Source organism: Oryctolagus cuniculus, chromosome 5 (genome assembly GCF_964237555.1).
Source record: "Oryctolagus cuniculus chromosome 5, mOryCun1.1, whole genome shotgun sequence".
In the NCBI taxonomy this organism is placed as follows: Eukaryota; Metazoa; Chordata; class Mammalia; order Lagomorpha; family Leporidae; genus Oryctolagus; species Oryctolagus cuniculus.
The window spans coordinates 46,775,537-46,800,211 of NC_091436.1; the positions used below are offsets into that span (position 1 = coordinate 46,775,537).

General features: G+C 33.7%; 1 protein-coding gene across 1 annotated transcript in view; it reads left to right on the top strand.

The window, feature by feature from the left end:
- The window catches only part of TRDN (triadin), a gene marked incomplete at its 5' end in the record, with an annotated part of 426,296 nt that overhangs the window by 356,768 nt on the left and 44,853 nt on the right, over window positions 1-24,675 (top strand). The window contains 7 exon segments of the mRNA NM_001082743.1: window positions 7,742-7,771; window positions 11,798-11,824; window positions 12,268-12,297; window positions 18,412-18,459; window positions 21,021-21,068; window positions 22,189-22,206; window positions 24,040-24,084. Coding sequence (NP_001076212.1) covers window positions 7,742-7,771; window positions 11,798-11,824; window positions 12,268-12,297; window positions 18,412-18,459; window positions 21,021-21,068; window positions 22,189-22,206; window positions 24,040-24,084 — 246 coding nt within the window.

Here is a 24,675-nt window from a genome sequence, read left to right on the forward strand (position 1 = left end):
CCAACAGAAAGATGCTTTGTTAACAACTGAAAAGTTGCCAAAGAAATTTATTGTGGTCTAGCATCAAGAAATTTAACAAAATAATGGATGCCTAGAAAATAGCACCACCCTTAATCAATTTATGGCTAGTGAGGATGAAAAAGTCACATCAGCCACAAACCTCAATATAGTAGATCTTAAAGAATTTTTCAAACACTATCTTACACTTCCAAGACTTCCTTTTTTCAAAAAACAAAGGATACATTAATAACAATTTTACCTTTAATCTATGAATTACATTTCTATCTGTTTTAAAAAGAATTAAAAATAGCCTCCAGATATTTAGTCCCAATGATTGGAGCCAATTCTTGCTCAACAAATGGATTTTAGAAGACAAAAGGGAAAATCTCAAGGCAATAATTATTCTTTTATTCCTGATTTCCAACAACAAATAAGTAATAATCTCCCTCATATAATTTCCCCTTAAATCTACAAAAGTAAGTTATTAAAATTAGATAAATATTGTTGTTTAAACTAGGAAACAGTTATAGTGTATTTTTTAAATGAAACTGCTTCTACATGAAAATATCCCAATAGGAAAAAATAAATATTTGTTTAGTCAAATTCATATACAGATCACATGGCATTTTATTTTATAGTTTAATATTGTGTTTTATATATTTATAATTTGTATTTACTTATTCCATCTTTACCTTGATAATTAAAAGCTTACAGAACCTTATAAGCCATGTAGCTGAACAATAATGACTTCTAGTAAAACGTAATACAAATTTTAATCCGATTGAAGCATGTGGTAAAAATCTTCTGATGCTTCTTGCCTCCTTCAAATGGCTTATTCATTCAGTACAGAGGATTCAGAATTTTGGTATTAATCTTCATGTCGATTTAAATGGTGAAGTGCTTGTTAGATGATCCTAGCTAAGACGTGTATTTACAGCAGAGCCGGCTTCTGCTCTGTGCTAAAGAGTTGTGGACACAGACGTATCTGGAATAGACTCAATGGTATTAAAACAAGCTTGTTAATATGCCCTGAAACTTAAACATGCTCCCACAGCAGAAAATCTATCAGGAACTGAGTAAACACACTTTCTAAAAAAGCAATAAACCTAAGAGGAATTAGTGCTGCAACATTTCAGCTTGATTTTTATCTGCCTGTGTTTCCCTATTTATTGATGTACTCTTTAGGTTTAAATTAATGTGGCTTTTTTGCTTTTATTTGCCATCCATGCATCCTTTTTTTTTTTTTCCTTTTTATGTTTATTTATATGTAACTGAGAAGTAATTGTGCATGAGGCACAATGCAATGTTTTGATAAATGTATACACGGTAGAAAAATCCAATCAACTAATTAATACATTAATCACCTCACATAATTATTTTTTTGTGTATGGTGATGAGTTTAAAAATCAATTATTTCACTAATTCTACATAGTTTTCCACAGTGGCTGCACTAATTTACATTCCCATCAACAGTGTATTAAGAGTTCCCATTTCTCTACAGCCTTGCCAGCATTTGTTGCTCTATCTCTTTTGGATAATAGCCATTCTGACAGGAGGGAGGTGATACTTCATCATGGCTTGCGTGTACATACAGCCAAGTGATTTTGACACAGTGCTCAGATCATACATTGGAGAAAAGATAATCTCTTCAATAAATGGTGCTGGCAAAGCTGGATGTATAAATGTAGAACAAAATTAGGTCTCTACCTTTTACCATATACAAAAATCAACTCAATGTAAAAGACTTAAATTTAAGACTTGACACTATTAAGTTACTGGAAGAAAATGTAGGGGAAACACTGCAAGACACTGGTGTAGGAAATGACTTCTTGGTTAAGATCCTCAAAGTACAGGTAGCAAAAGCAAAACTAGAAAATTTGGTTTAATCAAATTCAGAAACTTCTGGATATCAAAGGAAATAATCAATGGAGACGTCTGCAGTATGCGGAAAGTATTTGCAAGCTACTTATCTGACAAAGGATTAATATCCAGAATATATCAGCAATTCAAAAAACTGAACAGCAAAAATACAACTACCTTCAATTAAGAAGTGGGCAAAGGACTTCAACAGACAATTCTCTAAAGATATCAAAATCACCAACAAATATATGAAAAAATGCTCAATCACTAGCCATTATGGAAATGCAGAACAAAACTGTGTTTGTTAATTTTTAGCTTTTGGATAGTAGCCATTCTAACTGGAGTGAGATGATACCTCATTGTGCATTTCTGTGGTGGCGAGTGATCTTGAGTAATTTTCCATGTATCTTTGGCCATTTGTATTTCTTCTTTTAAAAGTAACCTATTCACATCCTTTGACCTTTTTTTTTTTAAGCTGGATTTTTTGTTTTGTTGTTAAATTTTTTGAGCCACTTACATATTCTGAACACATTTATCTAATGCATAGTTTGTAAATATTTTCTTCCATTCTGTCAACCGTCTTTTCACTTTGTTAATTGTTTCCTTTGCTTTCGGAAGCTGAAGAGTTGATATAATCCTATTTGTCTGTTTCTGTTCTCATTGTCTGTGCCTTTTGGGAGTTGTCCAAAAACTTATTTACTATACCAGTGTCTTAGACTGATTCCCCCAGGTTTTCCTCTTGTAGTTTTATAGCTTCAAGTCTTGTATTTAGAGTCTTGATCCATTTTGAGTTAACTTTTTTATAGGTTGAAAGGTGGAGGTTTTGTTTCACCTAAGTGTGGAAATCTGTTTCCCCATGCAATTTATTGAAGAGACTATCCTGCATTTTGAGCATATTTGTCAAAGATAAGTTGGTTAAAGATGTGTGGATTTATTCTTGGAGTTTCTATTTGTTCCATTGATCCATGTGTTTATTTTTATACCAGTATCATGCTGTTTTGGTTTAAATAGTCCTGTAGTATATCTTCAAGTTTGTGATGCCTCTGGCATTGTTTTGTTGCACAACATTTTTTTTTTTTTTAGCTATTTAGGGTACTTTATGTTTCTATGTGAATTTTAGGATTTCCTTTACTATGTCTTTGAAGATTGTAATTTTGATTGAAATTGAATAGAATTTATACATTGCTTTGGGTATTTTGGACTTTTTATAATAATACTTCTTTCAATCACTGAAAATGGAAGGTTTTATTTTTCTCATTTATGGTGTCGTCTTCTATTTCTTTCATTAGTGTTTTGTAATTCATATTGTAGATTTTACATCCTTGATTAAATTTATCTCAAGGTTATTTTGTGGTTATTGTGAATTGTGTTGCTCTTATAAGTTCTTTCTCAGCAAGAGCAGCTGATGTATAATAATGCTACTGAATTTTGTTGATTTTTTGTCATGCAGATTTGCTGAATTTTCTTCTTAGTTCTGATAGTCTCTTACTGGAGTCTTTTGTTTCTGCCATATAGAGAATCATGTTATCAGAAAACAGAAATAACTTCATTTCCTTCTTTTAGATGTGTATGTCTTTTATTTCTTTTGCTTGCCTACATGATGTGGCTACAACTAAAAGAATTATATTTAATGAAAGTGGTGGAATTGGATATCTTTTCTGGTTCTCCATTCAATATGATGTTCTCTTTGTACTCATTTAATATATCCATCAGTGTATTGACATAAGTTCCTTCTATAACCCAATTTTTCAAATTGTTTTTATCTTGAAAGAATATTGTCATTTACTACATACTTTTTTCTGTATGTATTGAGATAATAGTACCTTTTTATCCATTATAGGTTTGTTGTGATATATCATGTTTACTGATTTGTGCATGTTGAAACATTCCTGCATCCTTAGGATAAATCCCTTTTGATTAGAATGGATGATCTTTTTGATATGTCATTGGATTTGTTTGCTAGTAATCTGATAAGGACTTCTTGCACCTTTATTCTTCAGACAGATTGCTCTGAAATTCTCTGTTTTTCGTTGTTTTACCCTTGTTTGGTCTTAGAACTAAGAAAAATACTGACCTCCAACAGTGAGTTTGGACGTGTTCTCTAGACCATCTTTTTTATTCAATATATCTGTTAATTGACAAAGTCTGTTTCTACATCTTGACTATTGTGAATACTGCAGAAATGAAATTGGTAATGCAGATAGATTTTTGACATATTGGATCCTTTGGTAATTTATTTCTTGAGGAACCACCATATTATTTTCTAAAATAAAGATACTATTTTACAAACTCATCAAAAATGCATAAGGGTTCTCTTTTCTTCACATTCTCAACAACACTTGTTATCAGTTGTTTTTCTTTTAATAGTTATAATAGGTGTAACATGATGTCTCATTGTAGTGTTGATTTGCATTTCTGAGATGATCATAGATTTTGAGTATTTAAAAATGTATCTAGTGATCATTCACAACTCTTCTTTGAGAAATATCTGTTAAGCTCCATTGCTCACTTTTTAATCAGTTTATTTGTTTTCTTGCTGTTGAATTTCTGAGTTCCTTATTTATTTTGGATAATAGCCATTTAGCAGATATATGGTTTACAAATATTATCTCCAAACCCATAGATCGTATCCTCACTCTGTTAGCTTTTTTTTCTTTTTTAAGTTTATAAGCTTTTTAGCTTGATGAAATCCCGTTTCTATATTTTTGCTTTTATGGCTTGATCTTTTGAAGTTCTATCTAAGAAATCATTACCCAGACTGATATCATCCATGTCCTCCATGTTCACTTTTAGTAAATTTTTGGTTTTTGTTTTTATATTTAAACCTTTCATTCATTTTCAGTTGATATTGCATATGATATCAAATAAAAATCCATTTCCATTTTTGGCTTTATTTTTATTTATGTTTTCAAAGGTTTATTTATTTGAAAGGCAGAATTGCAGGGAGAGAAGGAGACACAGAGAGCAAGAGTGAGAGAGAATCTTCCATCTGCTGGTTTAGTCCCCAAATGGCCACAAAGACCGGATCTGGGCCAGGCCAAAGTCAGGATCCAGGATCTTCTTGATCTCCCACGTGGGTTCAGGGCCCAATCATTTGGGGAATGCTCTGCTGCTTTCCCAGGCACATGAGCAAGTGCAAGTGCAAATGAAACAGTGCAGCCTTGAATGTGCTCCCAGATGGGATGCTGGCATTGCATGTGGCTTTAACCCACTGTGCCACAACCCCAGCCCCAAGCCCCAGATCTTTTTTATTTTAAAAGTTTATGAAAAAACAGAGCTACAAATGGGAAATAGTACATTTATATGTTATTTTATTACAAAGAAATTAACATGGAAAATAGAGAAAATATAAAATATAATTTAAAAAGCTAAAATAGCCATAATTAAATGTTTTTGTAAAGATTTACTTATTTACTTATTCAAAGGTCAGAGTTACACAGAGAGAAGGAGAGACACTGAGAGAGATTTTCCATCTATTGGTTCATCCCCCACGTGGCAACAACATTCAGGGCTGAGCCAGTCCAAAACCAGGATCCAGGAGCTTCATTAAGGTCTCCCAAGTGTGTGGCAGGGGCCCAAACACTCGTGCCATCTTCCTTTGCTTTTCCCAGGCATCCAGCAGGGATCTGGATCAGAAGTGAAGCAGCAGCAGCTCTACCTACTAGGCCACATGCTGGCCCCAATGTTTTATATTACATATATTATATCACATATAGTAATGGTTTTATTATTTATATATATGTATATATATATATGTCAATGTACCTTTTATATTTCACTTTCAGCCAATTCCTATTTCCATAAGAATACCAATGTATCAAAATTACAGTTTGCTTTCCCTCATAAAATAAATAACTCTTGGATTATATGAATCTGATTTTATATCACATCCTTTACAGATCTCAATCACAAATGTCAATAGAATGTTACTATCATTCAGACTGAACATAATCAACACAAGTAGGCTGCTTTTAACTTTATTTTTTTTAGTCTATGTACATTGAAAGCTTTTTCCCTGTAATTAAGCCTATTTGCTAAAATATGCTACGTAAAATTCTCTGGGCTTTGGAATGTTGCAACATAACTATGTCTTTATGTTAAACACATGCTAGCAATAATTGCAAACATTGCTACCATACTGTGGTTTTCAAACTTCAGCATGTATTAAGAACACCTGGAAAGTTATATTTATATGGTAAGAACCCAGGTGATGCTGTTCTGGAGCCACTACTTTATGGATTTTTCCTCCGACTTGTCCTTACTAGTGCTGCCTAAACATGGACCTTAGGAAATATGAAGGCTCAGAGCATGTACAGGCAGACATACACAGGCACTGTAATCATCCATATTTCTATATGTGTGTTTCCTGTGAGGTTACCACAGAATCTACACTGGTTCAATACATTTTTCAACTGAATGAGTAAGATCATTAAACTGTAATTTAAATGAACTAAGGGATATTTAGATTTTATAGGCAAGATTTCATTATTAGGACCTCTTGGTTCTCCTCTTTCTACAGGTTTTATCCATTGATTATAAAAAAATCACTAAAAAAATCCTAACCTTATCTGATTTGTATCATATTGAATGTTGATTTCTATCCTTCTAGAGCAATAGTTTGGACACATAATGTTACTCACCTGAAAAAGCTGTTAAATTGCATATTTCCACCTCCAAAGCAAGAACCTGCATTTCTGTGACCAGGAGACCTTTGAAGACCACTGAAATGAGACTTAGACTGCCATGGATTTCTGAATGGGAAAACACAGGCCCACATAGTGAATGCATGTGTGCACACATACACACACAGACACTCTGTATGGTTTATGAACTTCAATTTTTAGTTTGAAAAACAAGAAAGCTATTTCAGATCACTTATAGGATCCTTCCATTAAAATTAATTCATTATGTGTTGTAAATTTGCAAGGTTTTAAATAAAAAAACATTGTAAGGTCCTACTGGGCCTGTTTGATGATATTTCTGTTATATTATCTAATACAAATTCTCCAATGAATGTATTCATATGTATTATATGCCTGAAATAATGTTACAATTATGGATTTTGGAAAATTTAAATTGGATAATAATCATCTAAATTATCTTCACAAAAATAAATTATGGTAATTCTTAGGGGTACAGGGAGTTGATTTGCTCATTAAATCAGTAATGAGGCCATTTCTGTGATGTAATTAACCAAATGATGACATTGGTGAGTAAAGTCATAGAAGAACAATTTATACATGTAATTGGAAATTTTACTTTTCTCACTTTTAAAACTCAAATTCTAAGCAATACCATAATGAGTAGGCTTTAATGGTTTTTGATATATATATATATATACACATATATATCAGTCATATTATAGACATGATTAAAAAGCTTGAGATTATAGCACACAAAATTATTTCATAAATGAATTAAGAGTAATTTGGGGCCAGTGCTGTGGTGCAGTGAGTTAACGCCCTGGCCTGAAGTGCCAGCATCCTATATGGGCACGGATTCAAGACGCGGCTGCTCCACTTCTGATCCAGCTCTCTGCTATGGCCTGGGAAAGCAGTACAAGATGTTCCAAATCCTTGGGCCCCTGCACACGCATGGGTGACCCAGAAGAAGCTCCTGGCTCCTGGCATCGGATCAGTGCAGCTCCGGCCATTGCGGCCAATTGGGGAGTGAACCATTGGATGGAGGACCTCTCTCTCTCTCTCTCTCTCTCTGCATATCCTCTCTATGTGTAACTCTGACTTTCAATAAATAAATAAATCTTTAAAACAATGAATTGAGTAATTTAACAAATATTTTAATGTTAAAATTATATATGGATATGTGAATCAGAAATATCATTAAAATAATCATTGTTATCAATGTTATTTTATATTTTTAGAGCCACAAATCAAAAAAGAAGAGAAACCAGGTATGTATATTTTATCTACATATGCATTATATATGGATATGTGAATCAGAAATATTATTAAAATAAATTATTCACTGTTTATTAAACAGTTAATAATCTAAAAAGACATTTTGTATGAAGCAGATTATTAAAAAGTCTTTATTGGCATTACTCATTTTAACAATTTTAGTAATATAATGGTTAATAAGCCAAACCACATAGACCTAACTGCAATATAGATCTCTGACTATTTATAGACACACAAAATTTGAAGATTAATATTACTTTGAAAGTCATAATGTAGGTGATTAATAGCAGACTGTATAATAATTGATTACTATACCAAGTAATTTATTATCATCTCAATTAATTTATTATGTACATCAGTAAACAAAATGGCTCGTGGTATAAAATGTGGATGCTTATCATTCTTTTTCTTTGTTTTTATTTTTCCCTGTAAATTAGTTAATTGCTATTCTTTGAGTATCAATTAAGTGATGCATACTTGGTCTCATTGTAGGAAACAGAAAAATGTATGTTTCTAATTAAGATGGCATAGTTCCAATGTAATGAACTAGAATTGAATATGAGAGGTAATTAGAACTGGTAGCTAATTGTTGTAGGAATGATTTAAAATTTATTATTCCAAGTACAATTCGGCATTCAGCATTTAATAGGATTATTGTAAACTGGTCTTTCTGTAACCAACTCAATAATTTAAAAGTAACAGGCTCATCTGAAAGAGATTTTCAGCAAGATTGCCACTCAAGGTTAGAATATCTGTTTATTTTTGGACAGAACATCTGTTGTATTTACTTACACTTTTTTTTTAAAGATTTTAAAAGATCTATTTATTTGAGAGAGAGAGTTACAAACAGTGAGAGGGAGAGACAGAAAGAAAGATAGGTCTTCCATCCATTGGTTCATTCCCCAAATGGCCGCAATGGCCAAGCTGTGCCAATCCAAAGCAAGGAGCTAGGTTCTTCTTCCTGGTCTCCCATGTGGGTGCAGGGGCCTAAGGACTACTGCTTTCCCAGGCCACAGCAGAGAGCTGGGTTGGAAGAGGAGCAGCCCGGGCTAGAACTGGAGCCCTTATGGGATGCCGGTGCCGCAAACAGAGGATTAACCTACTGGGCCATTGCGCCAGCCCCCCGCTTGTTTTAATTTTAAAGTATTATTGTAATATATATGTATATATGACATTTCTAATACATATATATGTGTGTGTGTGTGTGTGTGTGTGTATTTGAGGCCTCAGTTATTAACTCACCCATGAATTGGAGCAGAACAATGGATTCTCCTTAGAAAAATCTCTGACCTATCAGCAGCAAGGATCTTATGGCCTTATCTCAGAAAACTTTGCATGATAGATTCTTTTTTAATTTATTCAATGTTTATTTGTTGATAATTCCAACATGCCAGGAATCATGCTAATTTTTGAAACAATTCCTGTTCTTGGTTATATGAAAGTTAATAGGATATTTGAGATAATAATTAGCACTAAAATAAAGGTAATTTAAGAATACTATTGGAATATGAAAGGTACAGTTAACTCAGACTGAACAGTTGAAAGAAAGATACTTAAAACAGCTTAAAACAGCTTTGTGCTTGTGTGTGTGTGTGTGTGTGTGTGATGGTTGAGTATTAAACACAATTTAATGAAAAAAAAAGGATGTTCTAGACAGATAGATCAACATATATATCAGTACAGAAGCAAAAGAAACATAATTTGGTTATTAGAATACATCAGTCTGGCTTTTCAAAATGGTTAATAGTGAGAAGAGGCTGATGGACTCCTTAATAGAGCAGGTAGCGATAACTGGAGTTAACAATGGAGGATATGCTTAAGAAAGAGATGTGATATGTGAAATGGCAGGATGTGCTTTTTAGATAACCTCTGTCTACAGAGATGAAAGAAAAGTGATGGGAGATAGTCTTTGTCTTCATGACCAGTTGGTATGATCTTAGAAATTGTGATGCAGGGCCGGCACCGCGGCTCAATAGGCTAATCCTCCACCTAGCGGCGCTGGCACACCGGGTTCTAGTCCTGGTCGGGGCGCCGGATTCTGTCCCGGTTGCTCCCCTTCCAGGCCAGCTCTCTGCTGTGGCCAGGGAGTGCAGTGGAGGCTGGCCCAAGTGCTTGGGCCCTGCACCCCATGGGAGACCAGGAGAAGCACCTGGCTCCTGCCTTCGGATCAGTGCGGTGCGCCGGCAGTGCGTCGGCCGCGGCGGCCATTGGAGGGTGCACCAATGGCAAAAGGAAGACCTTTCTCTCTGTCTCTCTCTCACTGTCCACTCTGCCTGTCAAAAAAAAAAAAAAAAAAAAAAGAAATTGTGATGCAAGGAACTGGTAGATTGATTAAAGTGCTGTCATAGCGTGTCAGTTTCCTGTGGCTGTGATAAGCACCACAAATTGGGCAGGTTAAAACATCAGAAACACATTCTTTTGCAGTTATGGAAGTTGTAAGTCTAAAAATCACAATGTTGGTGGGACCATGCTGTCTGAAGACTCTAGGCGAGAATCTGTTCCAAGTCTTCCTCTTAGATTTGGGTATTATGGCAACCTTTGGTGTTCCTTGGATTGATGAGGCAACATTCTAATCTCTGACTTTGCTTCTACATGGCATTCTCCATGTGTTTTTTCTCATCTCTGTGTCCCATTCCTCTTCTATATTGGACTAGGCCTCCCTCATTTTCTACCTTAGCTTGATTTTGTCTGCAAAGAGCCTGTTTGAAAATAAGGCCATCTTTATAGATTTTGAATCTTCGAAATTTCATACACAAGAAGTTTTCAAACATTCATGGAAAATGTGTGCTGTGAAAAACATATGCACATTTTTTAATTTTGTTTTACTCAAATTTACCTTTTAATTCCATTTGACATGGATTTTTAGAAATAGTCTCATGTTAATTCCAACCTGGTTTTATAACTGAGTATAAGAACAAAAATGCTGCATTTCAGGAAGCTGGAATCATAAGCAGAAGAATTCTAACACAGGCACTCCAGAATGGGATGTAGACATGTAATTTGGTGTCTTTTCTTCAAGAGCACAATATACTCACATTTGCACACAATTGGCATGTTGTGTTTTTATATGTTTTGTGATCATTTCTCAGAGATTATTTTGATAAATATATTAGATTTCAGAGAAGAAACATAGTTGTTCCTCCATAGATCACTGTATAGAATCAAAATTATTTTATCCTTCCATGTGTACAATGAACACGTGTTCCCAGTCATCAAGAACTCTAAGTGCATCAGCTATCATTTTAATATATTATACTGAGACAGATAATACATTGCTAATTTTAATGGACATGAAAACAATAGTCTTGAATTGTTCATTTTTGAGTAATGAAGAGTTAAAAGTAAGTTATCAAAATGAGTATTAAGAAAAAAAGGTTAACATTACATGCAAGAGATTGTTAGAAAAATAATGTTATTAAAGGAGCAATAAAATTAAGCTAACAGTTTTATTATTTAAAATTATTTCAATGGAGTATCTCCTTTTTTACATGTATTTACTTAAAGTCATAGTGACAGAGAAGGGGGTGGGGGAGAGCGAGAGAGAGAGAGAATCTTTTATGCATTGCTTTACTCCAGAAATGCCCAGAACAACCAGGAATTCAACCTGGTTTCCCATGTGGGAGGCAGAAACTCTGCTCCTTGAGCCATTACTGGCTTCTTCCCAGGCTGTGCAATAGCAGGAAGCTGAACTGGAAGTCAAGCAGGGACCACTTCTGAACCTAGCCAGTCTGATATGGAATTTAGGCATTTCAGGCAGTTTCTTAACTAATGCTTCAAATGCCTACTAATAAATGACATAAAATAGTTACTTGTCCATATCCATATCTATGTCTATATCTGCATCTGTATCTATATCTGTAAACTTAAAAGTGTTATGGAATTTCAGTAAAGAATAATCTGGTTTTGTATTTCTTTATTCTGATTTCCAAATATAAGATGTTAATAATGTCAATTCAATTAGCATTGTATGACTCACTCTTTAACAATATTTCATTTAACAATATTTCACTTTTCTCTAGGCAAAGAAGTCAAACCTAAACCTCCACGTATGTAATATGCATGCCAAATAAATTAATAAAACAAACTTTAAACTGCATATTTTTACTTATCTTCTGATTTGTTTGGAATATTTTTCCTAAATTCAAGCTTAAATGTTTGTCTTAGATAATGTGCAGTTTAACTTAATTGTATTTTTTGAAATCGTTGATGCTGATATTGTCCTCGATTCTTTATCCATGGTAGTATAATCTAATTGCTTTCCTTGCCTTGTCAATGAAAATATTACCTCACGTTTTTATTTTATTCTGAAAATAAATTTCATTCTGTTTGATAATGGTAGATAATTATTTATTATCTTACTTTACCACAATCATAAAACATAATTTGACATATTATAAATAATAACATACATAAAATAGATATGCATGAATCCAGGAAATACTCTTGTCTTTCTGTAATCATTGTTACCAATGTTATTTTATATTTTTAGAGCCACAAATCAAAAAAGAAGAGAAACCGGGTATGTATATTTTATCTACATATGCATGTATGCATCGAATAAATGGAATAGTATAATATTTCTTTACAAATTTTATGTCCTCTTGCAAATATTATCTGAATATACTCTTGACCTACTTTGAAACACTATGTTATCCTTGGCTTACTTTAAAACACTATGCATTATTTACCTATGTTGCCTATTCCTAGAAAAACACATATTTATATAGATGAAATATCTGAAAAATATATATATTGACTAAATAAATTGACTCATAAAAAACACATTTTTCCTGATTATTTTAGGGCACATTCTATTATCTTTCTGATTTTTGAGATTCTGAGTCAAATAAACTTTTCTAAGGACTGCAAGAGGTAACAGAATCTTATACAAAAGAACACAAAATAATATTCTCAAAACAACTAAAATTTTAGTTAGATTTTCTAATTGTATTACTTTTGAAGGGCTGCTGTAATAAAATACCAAAAACTGGGTGGCTTAGTGCATTATAAATGTTTTCTCCCATAGTAGGAGGAGCCTACAAGTCCAAAATCAAGGTGTCAGTTGCAGAATGTAGCTTGAAGTCTGCAGGGAAGAATAATTCCATGTCTTTTATGGCTTTTGGTGTTTCCCAGAAATTCTTGATGTGCCTGGGCTTGTATGTGCATTACTTCAACCTCCACCTGTATCACCTTTGCATATCTTCTCCCTTTATGTCGCTATTTCTGTATTTTTCTCCTCTTTTCATAAGCACAGAAGTCATATTGGGTTAAGGACTCAACCTACTCCCCTGTGACCACTGCTTAACTAAATACATGCACAGTGATCCTATTGCCAAAGAAGCTCACATTCTGAACTACTGGAGATGAAGATGCTAGTGTGTCTTTTGAAGAATTGTAAATAAATCCATGCCAGTCTATTGTCTTGTCACCCCAAAATGTATATCCTTCACATTCTGTTATTTCTATAAGAGTTAACTACTCACATGCCAAACCTAATTCCAAAATTTCTTGTAAATGTCATCACCTGTGTTTGCTTCGGTATCACATATACTAAAATTAAATGTCATCATGGAAAAAAATCATAAATCCCACCTAAGTCATCTGCATTAGTTATGGATGAGTCTGGGGGTATGACTTTTCATGCAGCATAGATACTTTACATCTGTGAACCTGTGAAACAATAAATGAGCTATCTACATCCAAATCAAATGATGTGATAGGAATAGGAAAGATATTGCCATTCCGAAAGAGATACATTAGAAGGAAAAATTAAAAGAGTCATGGGCCCCAAGAAAGTCTGAAATCTAGCAAATTTCAAGGCCCACAGATAATGTTTCTGGTCAATACTCTGCCCTCTGTGCCTGGTGGAGTATTGGCCCAACTTTAGCTCACTAGTGTCTCAGCCTTTTTCTCACTACTGAAGTAGATATCAGAATCTCAGATTTTTAATTCATAGCTCTATCCTTTGAATAATTATTCCTTCTGTGTCTGTGCCTTTTTATCCAGGTTGGCATGGTTTTTGTTTATATAAAATTCACAAAATACAACTAATAATAAAAAAGAGAGGAAAAAATTCCACTACTGGTCTCCAGTTAAATTCATAGTGGTCCAATTTATTTATAAAGAGTTCCTTTGACCCATCTTTCCTGGGTAATTACCTTTGTGTTCTTATCTTTCACTAATATGACTGATTAAAGCCGTGAGTCACATATCTAGTATTATTAGTAAAAGCTTTTTCAGCAATGTTGTTCGTGTTTCCAGGGCATGATATCTAAGTAGACTGAATGTTTTCCAAGTTACCAGATATCACTACCTTTTTGCTTACGAATCCCTTCTTCACCTAATTTTCTCCTATTTTACTATACACAACAGGAGAAATTCAGTATGCATACTTTATTTTTCTTGGGAAGTTTTTCAGCTAACTATCCAAGTTGTTCATTTACAAATTCATTCTTCTACTGGAGAACAGAATACAATTCAGTCAAGTACTTTCCACGTTATAATAAATATCTCCTTTCCTCTACTGTCCAATAACATGTCCCAAAATCCCATAAGAAGCAATTTTAACATTTCTATTTCTAGCAATATTCTTTACATATGTAGCTGTATATTGCTCAAAGAAGGGAATATATTCTGAAAAATAGATCACTGGATGTTTTCATATAATGGGCTTACATAAGCTAAGATAACTGCAACATCACTAGGTGATATAATCTTAGGGAACCATCAATATATATATACATGGACTATCATTGACAGAAATGTTGTAACCTGGTGCCACAGTGTGCACATAAATTGCTGGAGTTTGCCTTCCCTTAAAATTCATGTGTTGATAATGTAATATTAAGAGGTGAGCCTTTAAGAGGTAACTAGGCCATGATGGCTCTTCTTTGTGAATGGGATTAATGCCCTCATAAAAGAAACTTTGCACTGTGTTAAGTTAGCCTGTTCTCCAAGCCTTCCACCTTTTGAGGTATGAGAACACAACACACCTCCCCTGTGTAGAGCTCAGCAATAAGGTGGCGTCTTGGAAGCAGAAACTGAACTTGCTGGTTCCTTGATCTTGTCATGGACTATGCTGATTTTCAGAACTGTGAGAAATAAATTTCTGTTCTGTACAGTTCTTCATATTTTGATAGCAACATAAAAGAACCAATACAAAAACATGTGTATGTGTGTGCGTGTGTGTGTATAAGAATTATAATAAGGAGGCCTGTATTGTGGCATTGTATGTTAAGTCACTGAAACTTGTATGCCATACTAGAGTGCTGATTTAAGTCCCTGCTACCCTGGTTCTGATCCAACTCCCTGCTAAGATGCCTGAAAAGGCAGCAAAAGATGACACAAGTGCAGGGCTCGTGCCCCCCACATGGGAGATCCGGATGGAATTGTAAGCTCCTGGCTTCAGAGCCTGGCTTTGGAGCTGTCCCAGCTACAGCTGTTGTAGTCATTTTGGGACATTTAGGGAGTGAACCAGCAGATGGAAGAACAAACTCTCTCTCTCTCTCTCTCTCTCTCTCTCTCTCCCCCCCCCCTCCCTGCCTCTCTCCCTCTCTCTGTCACTCTGCCTTTCCAATTAATAAATATGCTAAGAAGAATTACAAAATGTGTCATATAGTATATAGAATATATGTATTCTGAAAGAAACCTTATAGTTCTTCTCGTTTTTTTTTCTAAGTCCTTGGCAGAATCATCTTTAATGCTTCATTCAGTAGTCTCTTCAAAGTATCAAGTACCTAGGACTCTTCCAACAGCTACCCATTACTGAACTCCAGAACCAGTGTCATATCTATATGCTATTGTTACAGTTACATCCATCTTCCTTACACCAAATCTTTTAAGTTCCTTGAATAGGTATAATAAAATACTCAAACTGCTTTCTTTAAAACAACATAAGTTATTTTTCATAGTTCTATAAGTTGGACATCCTAAATTAAGTTATTGCTTGAGCCACATTCCCTTTCATATCTGCAAAAGAGATTCCTTCTGGTGTTTTCTAACAATCACTAATGTTCCTTGGATTGCAGATTCATCCTTTCATTCTTTGCCTCCATTATAAACACAGCTGTCTTCTTCCTTTGCTTGTGTGCCTTTCTATGTCTTCTTATAAGGGCATCAGTCATACTGAATTAATGACCCACAATACTCTAGGATAGCCTCATTTTTCCTTTGACATTTACATCTAAAATGATCCTATTTCCAAATGGAATCACATTCTTAAGTAGGGGTTGCTGACTCAACATACCTTTCGGGGACACATGCAAAACATATATACTATTTACCTAAATTCCTAAATCAGATAAATGCCCCAATTAGATCTATTGCAAGCAACCTTGTCCAACTCTTTCTGTTCAAATTATTTATTTTATGTTGATTTTGGAACTATTTCACACAGCAATCATCTTGAGAAAAAGTAGACAATTTATGTTTAAATCATTTAGCAGCATTAACAACTTAACTGAAGACAAGTGCATAGCATTTTTCTAACCTCTGTGTGTTTAATGGTTCAACACTGAAAACCAGCATGCAGCTGGAATCATCATTTTTAGTAAAATTATTCTTTTTTCAAGTACAATTAAAACAAAAAATATTTCCAAAATTTATTTCTTGCTCTCGTTTATTACTTCTTGTTTTAAATTTTCTGCCGTTTTTCTCCACTCAGAATAAGGAGTTAACAACGAAGCAGAACCAGATAATGTTTTCTTTTTAAATAGATTCAGTGCTGATATTGCATTCATATTAGAACAAAAGGGCTTACATCCCACCCAGAGGGATTTGCACAGCATCTCCCAGTTTCTCATTATTTTTTTCTAATCCATTGCTTAATGTGATTTTACAGCATCAGATTAGATGAGAGTGTGGATGTCTCATATACTCACACATTGAAAATATGACTGTAAATAAGCCTCAACATAGAGTCTGAGTTTCAGGGTATATCTCTTGAAATTCTAAAACTCAAAAACCATCATATTTTAATTTGTGCTTTTAGTTTCAATAATGCAGCAGGGTTATATGCTCACAGAGCCATAGACTGCTTTTGCTTAAAAGGAAGAAAGGAAAAGAATTTATTAATTGTATACTGTGAGTCAAAGATTAACAGAACATTTTTTCTTCTACCGTATCATTATGCAAAAGATACAATGTTGTAATGATTATCCGTATTCAATGTCTGCAGAAGCAGTCCAAATAGATGAAGTTCAGAAAACTAATTACTTTTTCAAGATTTTCAAGCTAATAAATGTTAGAGCTTAGATTTCCACCAATATCTGATTTGCTCCAAACCCTAAAAGCTTTCATGGATTGTCCCAGACTAACTCTATCATTTTATAAAAACATGATTGATCTTAAAAAAAAAAAAAAAGAAGAAGAAAAATGACTTTTCCAAGTTGACATTGCTATTTAGTGTTTAAGTTTTAGCTACGGTACCAATGAAATATTGACTTGAAGCAAGTTAAAAAGAAAAATCAGGCTCTGTGGAGGATATTTCTTCATTATAAAACATACAAAGATATTTCAATATTAACAATTTCAAAATTCCAAATCCATGTATATATGCGTTATAATCTTATACATTCAATTTTTACCATACCTGGTCCAACCATTGATTATGAGCTTAATTCTAGTTTTTATTGTAAATAATATGTTTATAACAACACAATGCTCATATATACCCATGTATGATTATATTATTTATTTTCTTGTTTATATCTATTTGGTCCAGTCAATTATACGTTGCTAGATAGAAGCAATTCGCATTTTCCCTGATTTTTATTCCAGAATCCCTCCCTGTACTATATAAAAATAGGTACCATTTGAAATTAAATTTCATATTTGTTATAATTAAATACTATGGTTTTTCAAGTAATTTAATTTCAAATTTATTTAACCTATTTAGTTTTGTGTGAAAAAGCTTAAATAGATAGCATATATTTATTAATTTTATCTATAATGCTTACATAGAAACTTATAAGAAAAATTGGTTTTTATTAGCATAAAGAGAACCAGTTTCATGTATTTCATCGGTACAGTTCTGAGAAGACAGCCACACTTCTCTCCCTTCCTTATCCTTCTCTCCATTCCCCTCCTCATTTTTCTAATCCTTTGCTTAATATGATTTTACAACACTGGATTTTTTTTCTTTAATTTTTGCAAAGACATAATTTCAGTCCGTTCTATGATCACAGGTTTAATTTAACACTAACCATAATATTCAACAAGTAAAAAGTAGGAAGATCACAATTTCACAGGAGTATAAACAAGGGCTATAAACAACAATCATACCACAAGATGTATGTTTCATTCCTATGCATTTTTCTGAAAAAATAAGGAATGTTTTTAAAATTCTATATTTTAAATTTAAGCTGTTATATTTATTCTTTATATTATATTGCCTAAGCTTTTGCCATTACTGTTATTTAAACATAATTACAGTTATTTAAACATAATTGGATTTCTTGACGTATTGTTTTCATGAGCCAAAATATTTCTGTTTTTCATATAAAATAGACTCTCTTGAAAATATAGACATATTTTCTCTCATGAGCATATTGGCTCAGATCTTGTATTTATTTTCTATTTAATAAATTTATAAAGCTCCTATATCCCTGAAAAGACTTTTTTGTATTGTTTTCAGAACAAGACATAATGAAACCCGAAAAGACTGCTTTGCATGGCAAACCAGGTATTTTTAGATGGTATTTGTAAAATCAAATCATCTCTCAGTGTTCTAGTTGAAGCAGAAGGAAGGGTTCAGATTCAAGTCTAAAGTTATTTGAGGCAAATCTGCCTTGAGTCATCAGCTGCTGGAACACTCCCAAGTTTAATCATTTCCCAATATTTTAAAATTATTTATTTATGGAAGGGGAACACATTTCATGTATTTCATATATACAGCTTTAAAAACATAATTATACTTCCCACCCCACTCTCACCTCCATTCACCCTCCTCACTCTTTTATTTTTCTTTTAATTTTTGTGATGACATGCTTTCAATTTACTTTATATTCCAAAGCTTAACCCTCTACTAAATAAAGAATTCAACAAGTAGTAAGTATGAAAACAAGTGCTCCTCAGGAGTACATTAAGAATTTAGTCAGTCAGCTGTAACTAGACAGCTAGTCATCCTGCTCTTCAATAAAATAGCTTTACAAAGACCATGGATAGGGCTGTGCATTTTGCTTTCTTCTGTTCCGATAATCATAAGACATTTCCAGAAAGCTTACCGCAATTCAGATCGACTCATTCAAGTGTAATCATTTCAAACTTCCCCAAACCCAAGGATGTTTAGAAAATCAACACTAATTCATTTCTTCCCACTTTCTTTTCTCCATCCTTACCTCCCTTTCTTTTCCTTTTATTTCCATTCACGCATTTAGGAGAAAATAAAGATCAATTGGTATATTTTGCTTGTAAAAAAAGATACAGAATTTACAAAACAGGTTATTGTTTTTTTATTTATCAATATAAATGTTTTCAATTTAAGCTAATTGAATCTTGTAAAAACTTAAAATACATTTTGTTTACATAAATGATAGAGCATCTTCTGCTTACATTTTTAATATCTCATAGTTTAGAAATAAGTATGTGATAGGTTTGAGTCAGTTTGATTTACTTTGTCTATGCTATAATATATGTGAGACATCAACACTGGAAAACACAGGGACACTGAAAGTAGGATTGGAGTATCTGGAGCTGAGAATAGCTGTCTGTATTAACATCAGCAAAGCATTAGAAAAACATTTAGAACTTCTTTAAACCAATAATGAAACTCAGATATTTTCTGGTATCCAAATGATAGCCATTTTAAGGTAAATTATAGGAAGTAAGAATTTAGTCTCTAAGTATATGTCAAATGCACTGTCTTTTAGCCACTATTTCGTTTTATTGCTGTTACATCTTCCATGTTCTTTAATTTCTGTTACTCAATGAAAATTTGTAATAAGGGTATTTGCCCAGCCATTTCATCCCAAATACTGAATATTTGGAAGTTTTAACTTTATACAGGGTCATTATAATAATTTTTTTTTGACAGGCAGAGTGGACAGTGAGAGAGAGAAACAGAGAGAAAGGTCTTCCTTTGCCGTTGGTTCACCCTCCAATGGCTGCCGAGGCCAGCGCGCTGCGGCCAGCGCATCGCGCTGATCCGATGGCAGGAGCCAGGTACTTATCCTGGTCTCCCATGGGGTGCAGGGCCCAAGCACTTGGGCCATCCTCCACTGCACTCCCTGGCCACAGCAGAGAGCTGGCCTGGAAGAGGGGCAACCGGGACAGAATCCGGCGCCCCGACCGGGACTAGAACCCGGTGTGTCAGCGCCACAAGGCGGAGGATTAGCCTGTTGAGCAACGGCGCCGGCTATAATAATATCTTTGCTTTTACTCAAATTTCTTGGACTGGGAACTACACTGTGGCTTAGCTGGTAAAGCCACTGCCTGCAGCACCAATATCCCATATGGGCGCCATTTTGAAATCCTACCACTCCACTTCCAATCCAGCTACCTGCAAATTTGCCTGGGAAAGCAGCGGCAGATGTCCCAATTGCTTGGATCCCTGCACCCATGTGGGAGACCCGGAAGAATTCCTGGCTCCTGGCTTCAATATGGCCCACCCCCAGCCATTGTGATCATTTGAGGGGTGAACTAGCAGATTGAAGATCCATCTTTCCCTTTTTCTCTGTTTGACTCTGCCTTTCAAATAACAATAAATCTTAAAAACAAATCTTGAACAGTGTAACACCATAGAGGGAAAAGAACATCCCATACATTTGCCACATTTGCCCGCTTTCATCTTTGTACCATGGGGTATTTGTGTTCCCCAGCTAATTCTGAGTACGGAAAATAAGGAAGGAAATATCTGCACAGGTCAGATAAAAAATTGCTTTTTTTCTAATTTAATAATGAAAAGGGACACACATTTTATAAGTTGACATGTCTGTGAATGAATAAAGAAAACTAAAGTGAAGGCAAGGATAGTTTTGTATCAAAATTAAGGGACAATTTAGAGTAGCAAAAACTTGTAGCAAGACAGATGTAAAGGACATTTTGACTGAACACATTTTTGGGGGCTGTTCCTATTCAATTTAAGTAGAAAATATTATTTGCTGTTTCATTGAGGAAATAGATAAGGTTTTCTCATAACTGGTGTTATTTCAAAAGGAACACAAAATATTAAGATTAAAATAGATCACCAGTTTGTACTTACGTATTCAAAATTTCTACTTGTGTTACCATTTCTTCCCAACACAGAAGAAAAAGTTCTAAAGCAGGTAAAAGCTGTCACAACAGAAAAACATGGTAAGTAAAGTATTTCATGTTTTTCTTCTGTGTGTTAGTTTTATGTATGTGCATACATACATATATTTTCACTGAAGTGTTTAACCATTTAGTGATATACATTTTAGGATTCTGAATTCTTGTAATTGTACAACTATAACTATAATCAGTAAATTTACTATTAAAAATAATTTAAAAACTGGAATAGTATAGCTTTTTTTAAACTGTGTGAATGATCCAAGCTTGTGTTTCGTGAGGGAATTCATGTAATGCATTGATTATCAAGTACTCATAAACATTATTATCAAGTTCTCATATCTTGTTTTCAAACTACATTTCCTCCAATATCAAAATAATGAAACTTTTAAGATTTCTGTCATTCGTTTATAAATTGACTAGAATAATTTCCTTTCAAAGAAGGAAAATAAAAATGAGATACACTCTTTTGTGATTCTATGGTCTTTCATAGAAGAAGAAGGAAAATTCCTAAGTCTTCAACTTGATTGATATATCAAAACAATGAATTGCTTCTATTCAGTTCAAGCTGAATATTCTAGCCACCTTGGCCATTAAAAAAAGTCAGCTCTAAATCAGATTATTCCAAAGAAAAAGCATGTGAAGCATTTTTTCCACTGATGAGGTCACGTAGCCAGTCTCTAAATATCATTTCTTAACAGAATAAACTATTATTTTATGAGAAAGAAAGAACCCTCATGTGGTTATTTTCACATCACCTCAAATGACTATTGTATTCTATATATTCTATATAAATTGTTAAATAAATTCATAATTTTAGTAAGCATTGCTATAATTTGCAACATTCAGTGAATGAAGAATTAGAGATACCTTGGGTATTTCTTTCAGTTGTGTGGATATCTGAGGATTATGAAGAAAGTACATGAATGTATTTGTGTCCCATATATGTGTATGTTTTAAATATTATGTGGCTTTCACATATCTTGTCACATTTAATAGTTTACCACTCAACAGTATGATTAATATGTTTGTTGACAGTGAAATAGTACTGTTCAGAGAAAAAATGTTAAGAAAATAAACTAACAATAAATAAATACAAGTGATAAGGAATTGTTTTTTCCATGGTTTTGCTCATTAATATACTATCTCCCTCAACTCTCCACAGTCAAGCCAAAACCAGCAAGTAAGAGATGAGAAGATTAAAAACCAGGACACAGCCATTTCAACTTTAAAAATTTGCATGCTTTTTAACGTGTTCTCTTTAATGTGCCCTGTGATCAAATTGTTTCTATATGTGATAAATTGATATGATTACTATGGCTTTTATTTAACATTATTGTCTTTCACTACTAACTCATGATTCATTTTAATTATACAGATGAAATTTCTGGATGTTGCATTAGTTATTAACATTAAATGTACGTGTGCATATATATACTATAAAATATCTATAAGAAGATTGTTTGTAAATCTTTTAAACATACATAATACATAACAAAGAAAAATGAAATGATATAGAACTGTCAATGTTACGCACCATATTTTTGATTTGCTTGCTCTAAGTTGTATTAATAATACTATAGGTAGATATTGGCATTTAGAAATACATAAAACCATAAACATTTTGCCATGTGTCTTTTATAGTAGTAATGGAATTTCCTCATGAGTTTACAGGTTAAAAATCATCTATTTCACTGTACAGATGTGAAGAAGAGATTATAGTGGTAAAGAGTTTAAAGGCGACTATCGGGTTCATGAAAGCATGAACATTTGCCCATTATAATCTAGGTGGTAAATGTGTCTGATGTCATGTCAAAACTGAGACGTTGGTTATGAAAGATGTACATGTGAAACACAAACCTAGATAAAGACATGAATGTCTGTTGGTCAAATATATTCAGGCTTCTCTATGAAAAATGGATTGCTGAATTCTAAAGACGAACTTGGAAGATGAGTGTAGAGATCAGATAAGTGGCTCAGGAGATGTGGTACAAATATATGGAAGTTAACCAGAACATATTCACAACTCAAAACCTGTGACATATCATTTTTTGAAAGATTTATTTATTAATTTGAAAGTCGGAGTTACACACAGAGAGAAGGAAAGGCAGAGAGAGAGAGAGAGGTCTTCCATCTGCTGATTCACTCCCCAATTGGCCGCAATAGCCAGAGTTGCGCTGATCTGAAGCCAGGAGCCAGGAGTTTCTTCTGGGTCTCCCACGCAGGTGCAAGGGCCCAAGAATTTGAGCCACCTTCTACTGCTTTTCCAGGCCATAGCAGAGAGCTTGATTGGAAGTGGAGCAGCCGGGAGTCAAACGGGGCCCACTTGGGATGTTGGCACTGCAGTCGGCAGCTTTACCCGCTATGCAATAGCGCCAGCCCCATGCCATCTTTAATATAATTATTTTCACCTATATTTATTATGCTTTTATAGCTCAGTTTTGACAGGTTAACAGCTACAATATTGGCTTTTTAATTTTCTTGTAATTTGAAGACTTATTCAATATCAACTTTATGCAAATTTAGTTCATGGAAGTTTATTCTTGAATGCTGTCATTGTACAATTTACAAATACTCGATTTAGTTTCAGGACACTCAGAGCCCCATACCTTCCTACCAACTTCACTGCTGGTGTATAATATTCAGGCAAAATAGTAGTTATTTTAGAAAATCTCTAAATTCAGGATGAGGTAAAGAAAGGACAAGTAAACATCGAAAACAGTTCTTTAGAGCCAACTTGGAGGTCATCAGAAAGAACTAACACATGGCTAACACTCCAGTACTGTCTTACAGCTTTATTCAGAAGGAAGTCTTTTACTAGATGTCCTGAAAATGAACCTAACTTTGCTTTCATGTGTTTCTAAGGCATTTTGATTTCTTTGTTTAAGTGACACAAAACTAACTTTGGGTCATGCCTTCTACGTAAACTGAAGATTAACTGCAAATATATAAATAAGAAATACTTTGGAGCATTAAAATCCACAGATTGCTAGTGAATTTTGATTTCTCTTTCTAGAAAAAGCTGAGCATCAAGAAAAAGAACCTCCATCCATAAAAACAGGTATGTTGACCCTTTTTGTTTTATATTCCATATTAATTCACTATTTTTATGAAATCTAGAAATAAAAGCAACACATACAAATCTTTTTCATTTTGTCTTCCTGTTATGTCTAGACTTTTGGTTGTGTAGTACAATTTGCTTTGTCTGACATTAGGGTTGTGGTACTGTTATCAATTAAACATGAATCAGCAAACATGTTACTATAATAAAGAAAAATTAGCAAATTAGATTTGCTTTCATTATTCATAAGGCCCTTCCAAAATACTCAATATTTCACTATGGTCAATATTAATATCATTTATCATAATGATGAAGTTGATTTACTGTTGATATTTTTAAATATCCCTTCAAATTATACATGTTAAATTTCACAAATTAGGAATTTTACCTTGATCTAAATTCTTAAAACAGAAGTTATATGATCCTATTATAGATAGTTCAATTCTTTTACAATACTGTTCTGTTTTAACTATTTTTTAAAATGACCCAAAAGAATTGTACATATTTGTGGAGTACCTCATAATGTTTTAATGGTTATGGGTATCTTGTAATATTAACTCAGGGCGAACATATCTATCTCCTCACATTTCA